General features: G+C 39.1%; 1 protein-coding gene across 1 annotated transcript; it reads right to left on the bottom strand.

The window, feature by feature from the left end:
- Window positions 1-628: 628 nt before the first annotated feature.
- LOC111521458 (olfactory receptor 9A4) lies at window positions 629-1,559 on the bottom strand. Its single transcript, XM_023184864.1, is given in 3 exon segments — window positions 629-960; window positions 963-1,025; window positions 1,028-1,559. Coding segments are annotated over 3 exon segments (927 nt in total).
- Window positions 1,560-5,430: the final 3,871 nt, after the last annotated feature.

Raw genomic sequence — 5,430 nt, 5'->3', positions numbered from 1 at the left:
ACTATATAGATAGTCTATCTCTGACATCTAATTTTTCTTTTTTTTTTTTTTTTTTTTTTGAGACGGACTCTCGCTCTGTCCCCCAGGCTGGAGTGCAGTGGCCAGATCTCAGCTCACTGCAAGCTCCACCTCCCAGGTTCACGCCATTCTCCTGCCTCAGCCTCCCGAGCAGCTGGGACTACAGGCACCCACCACCACGCCCGGCTAGTTTTTTGCATTTTTTAGTAGAGACGGGGTTTCACCGTGTTAGCCAGGATGGTCTCGATCTCCTGACCTCGTGATCTGCCCGTCTCGGCCTCCCAAAGTGCTGGAATTACAGGCTTGAGCCACCATGCCCGGCCGACATCTAATTTTTCAAAGTTTAATTGTGAAATCATTATATCTTAAGAAAGGCAGATGATAGATAGCTAGATAGATAGCAAGACATGTCTCAAAAATAATAAACTGAGTTTCAAGTAACAACTAACCATATTAAAAACCATAGCTGTAACTTAAAAGTCTTTTGTTGCACACTAATTATTTGATAATGGTAATAATTATGATGCAGTTCAAAGATGAGCAAGTTCTTTTTGGATTATTCTAGAATCCATAATAAGTGCTTCATCATGTAAAATGCCTCAGAGCAAGGCTAATTCCTGAATAGTTGACAGCAGCATTTTACCCCGTCCCAAAGAGCCTCTATGACTTTATCATTCCGGAGGGTGAAGATGAAAGGATTGAGGAAAGGAGTTACTGCTGAAACCATCAAGGAAACTACCCGATTGTAATCAGCTGCCTGCATTTGCTTGGGTTTCAAGTAGAGAAACAAGCAGCTGCCGTAGCTGATCACAACACAGGTGAAGTGGGAGGCATGAGTGGAGAAGGATTTCCTCTGGCCAGAAACTGACAGGATCTTGAGAATGGTGGAGATGATGTAGGTGTAGGAGACAATTGTAGGGATCAAAGAACCAAAGAGAACAACACAGCCGTTAAGAAGAGGATAAACTCCGTGAAAAAAGTATTATTGCAGGATAGTTTGAACAATTGCCTCGGTCACAGAAAAAATTGTTCACCACATTTGATTTGTAGTAAGTAAGCTGAAGCATGACGTAGACTGCCCAGATTTGAAAAAGAAACCCAAACACCCATGACACAAGAACCACAAAGTTGCAGGTGTGTCTGTTCATAATGATGTTGCACCTCAAAGGGTTACACACAGCCATATAACAGTCCACAGCCATTGCTCCAAGTAATGTCCCCATAGAAAGGTACAGGAAGAGCTGGACAACACAGGCAGACAAAGATACTGTCTGCATCCCAGGGAACAGCAATCCCAAAAGCATCCCGGGGACGATTATGGTTGTGACCAGGATCTCCAGGGCAGATAGGTGGCCGGGGAGGAAATACATGGGGGACTGCAGACGTTTATCCACACAGACAGTCACGATGATCACTGTGTTTCCCATTAATGTCACCAAGTAGAAAAAGAAGAATATAGCAAAAAGGATATAATGTAGTTCTTCAGAGCCAGGGAAACCAAGGAGACAAAATTCAGTGGCACTAGAGTAATTCATCAACATTTAGTTCTAAGCCCTTGTTCCTTGTGAAATCTAGAGAGTAAAAGAGGGAGAACAACTGCTTCTCATTCTAAAAAGATTAAGGACATTTCAGGTTGAAAAAACATTCCTCTCCTGCTCCTCAACTGCATAACCTGTCTCTACTATTTTCTACACAAGGTTGATGTCAAATACTTCATGAAAAATATATATCTTACAAAGATAAATGTATATGTTCAAGAAGATGAAATCCAGTCATGAATACCAAATAATAAACATGAAAACCCACCCACTCTAGCATGCACTCTTTCTCAATACACTGGACATCTGCCTCCAACTCCGCTCTCACCAGCCACCCTGTCTGCTTCCATGATGTATAACTGTTACAAGATGAACCACTTCATAATAATTGCAATCACTACCAAGATCAAGAAACAGAAGTTTGATAGCAGTCACATAAATCCATTTGTGTGTTCCATTACAATTGCAATGCTCACATCATCAGCAAAACTACAATTCTCAACTTTTAAGAAATTACAGCCTTGCTTTCCTGAACAGTTTAATCTTCCTAGTTTGAATTGTTACACATTATAACTTAGTGTTGTCCATTTTGTAATTCTATATGTTTTAAGTCTACTTTAATCGATAGATTCTCTGTATAGCCCATTCACTTTCTTCCAATCTACTTGTTGAAGAACTCAGGTATTTTGACAGTAGAGTTTTCCATAATGTGGGTTTTGCTAATTTCATCCACATGGGGCAATTGAACATATTCATCTGTTTCAAGCTCCTCTTATAGATTTCCTGTTCTAAATCTGGAATCAGTCATTTCTCCAAGAAGCCCTAGATTCTCACATCAAGAAAAATTATTGCGATACAACAATCTGAACCTAGGAATGATGATATTTATTGGAATGGTCAATGTTATTAGAATTTTGAGTGGACAAAGCCAGCAGGTAAATAGATAAATGGGTGGTAGATAGGTTGATAGATTAATCATGAATCCATCATATATATAATTTAAACAGAAGACTCTAACGACTTTCCCTAAGCTCCTCTATATTACATTTAAAATTAGAATATTCACTGAACATTCATTTGCTTTATCTGACATTACACATGCAACAGTTACAAAACATGAATACTATATTCCTGAATATAATTACTGAAAACATTTTTAAATATTTGCATATACTAAAACATGCCAAAATGTAAAGACCATCGATGCTAGGAAGAAACTGCATCAACTAACGAGCAAAATAACCAGCTAACATCATAATGACAGGATCAAGTTCACACATAACAATATTAACCTTAAATGTAAATGGGCTAAATGGTCCAATGAAAAGACACAGACTGGTAAATTGGATAAAGAGTCAAGACCCATCAGTTTACTGTATTCAGGAGACCCATCTCATGTGCAGAGACACACATAGGCTCAAAATAAAGGGATGGAGGAAGATCTACCAAGCAAATGGAAAACAAAAAAAGGCAGGGGTTGCAATCCTAGTCTCTGATAAAACAGATTTTAAACCAATAAGGATCAAAAGAGACAAAGAAGGCCATTACATAATGGTAAAGGGATCAATTCAACAAGAAGAGCTAACTATTCTAAATATATATGCACCCAATACAGGAGCACGCAGATTCATAAAGCAAGTCCTTAGAGACTTACAAAGAGACCTAGACTCCCACACAATAATAATGGGAGACTTTAACACCCCACTGTCAACATTAAACAGATCAACGAGACAGAAAGTTAACAGGATATCCAGGAATTTAACTCAACTCTGCACCAAGCAGACCTAATAGACATTTACAGAACTCTCCACCCCAAATCAACAGAATATACATTCTTCTCAGCACCACATCACACTTATTCCAAAATTGACCACATATTTGGAAGTAAAGCACTCCTCAGCAAATGTAAAAGAACAGAAATTATAACAAACTGTCTCTCAGAACACAGTGCAATCAAACTAGAACTCAGGACTAAGAAACTCGATCAAAACCACTCAACTACATGGAAACTGAACAACCTGCTCCTGAATGACTACTGGGTACATAACGAAATGAAGGCAGAAATAAAGATGTTCTTTGAAATCAATGAAAACAAAGATACAACATACCAGAATCTCTGGGACACATTTAAAGCAGTGTGTAGAGGGAAACTGATAGCACTAAATGCCCACAAGAGAAAGCAGGAAAGATCTAAAATTGACACCCTAACATCACAATTAAAAGAACTAGAGAAGCAAGAGCAAACACATTCAAAAGGATTAGAGACTTAAATGTTAGACCTATTACCATAAAAACCCTAGAAGAAAATCTAGGTAGTACCATTCAGGACATAGGCATGGGCAAGGACTTCAAGTCTAAAACACCAAAAGCCATGGCAGCAAAAGCCAAAATTGACAAATGGGATCTAATTAAACTAAAGAGCTTCTGCACAGCAAAAGAAACTACCATCAGAGTGAACAGGCAACCTACAGAATGGGAGAAAATTTTTGCCATCTACTCATCTGACAAAGGGCTAATTTCCAGAATCTACAAAGAAGTCAAACAAATATACAAGAAAAAAACAAACAACCCCATCCAAAAGTGGGGAAAGGATATGAACAGACATTTCTCAAAAGAAGACATTCATACAGCCAACAGACACATGAAAAAATGCTCATCATCACTCGCCATCAGAGAAATGCAAATCAAAACCACAATGAGATACCATCTCACACCAGTTAGAATGGCAATCATTAAAAAATCAGGAAACAACAGGTGTTGGAGAGGATGTGGAGAAATAGGAACACTTTTACACTGTTAGTGGGATTGTAAACTAGTTCAACCATTATGGAAAACAGTATGGCAATTCCTCAAGGATCTAGAACTAGATGTACCATATGACCCAGCCATCCCACTACTGGGTATATACCCAAAGGATTATAAATTATTCTACTACAAAGACACATGCACATGTATGTTTATTGTGGCACTATTCACAACAGCAAAGACTTGGAATCAACCCAAATGTCCATCAGTGACAGACTGGATTAAGAAAATGTGGCACATATACACCATGGAATACTATGCAGCCATAAAAAAGGATGAGTTTGCGTCCTTTGTAGGGACATGGATGCAGCTGGAAACCATCATTCTTAGCAAACTATCACAAGAACAGAAAACCAAACACCGCATGTTCTCACTCATAGGTGGGAACTGAACAATGAGTTCACTTGGACTCGGGAAGGGGAACATCACACACCGGGGCCTATCATGGGGAGGGGGGAGGGGGGAGGGATTGCCCTGGGGAGTTATACCTGATATAAATGAAGAATTGATGGGTGCTGACGAGTTGATGGGTGCAGCACACCAACATGGCACAGGTATACATATGTAACAAACCTGCACGTTATGCACATGTACCCTAGAACTTAAAGTATAATAAAAAAAAAAAAAGCTAGCAGAAGGCAAGAAATAACTAAGATCAGAGCAGGACTGAAGGAGACAGAGACACAAAAAACCCTTCAAAAAGTCAGTGAATCCGGGAGCTGGTTTTTTGAAAAGATCAACAAAATTGATAGACCGCTAGCAAGATTAATAAAGAAGAAAAGAGAGAACAATCAAATAGACGCAATAGGGGATATCACCACCGACCCCACAGAAATACAAACTACCATCAGAGAGTACTATAAACACCTCTATGCAAATAAACTAGAAAACCTAGAAGAAATGAATAAATTCCTGGACACATACACTCTCCCAAGACTAAACCAGGAAGAAGTCGAATCCCTGAATAGACCAATAACAGGCTCTGAAATTGAGGCAATAATTAATAGCCTACCCACCAAAAAAAGTCCAGGACCAGACGGATTCACAGCCGAATTCTACCAGAGGCACA

The sequence above is a fragment of the Piliocolobus tephrosceles genome, chromosome 8 (genome assembly GCF_002776525.5).
Source record: "Piliocolobus tephrosceles isolate RC106 chromosome 8, ASM277652v3, whole genome shotgun sequence".
Lineage (NCBI taxonomy): Eukaryota > Metazoa > Chordata > Mammalia > Primates > Cercopithecidae > Piliocolobus > Piliocolobus tephrosceles.
The sequence above is the reverse complement of the archived record's forward strand: the minus strand, read 5'-3'. Positions and strand labels throughout refer to the sequence as shown.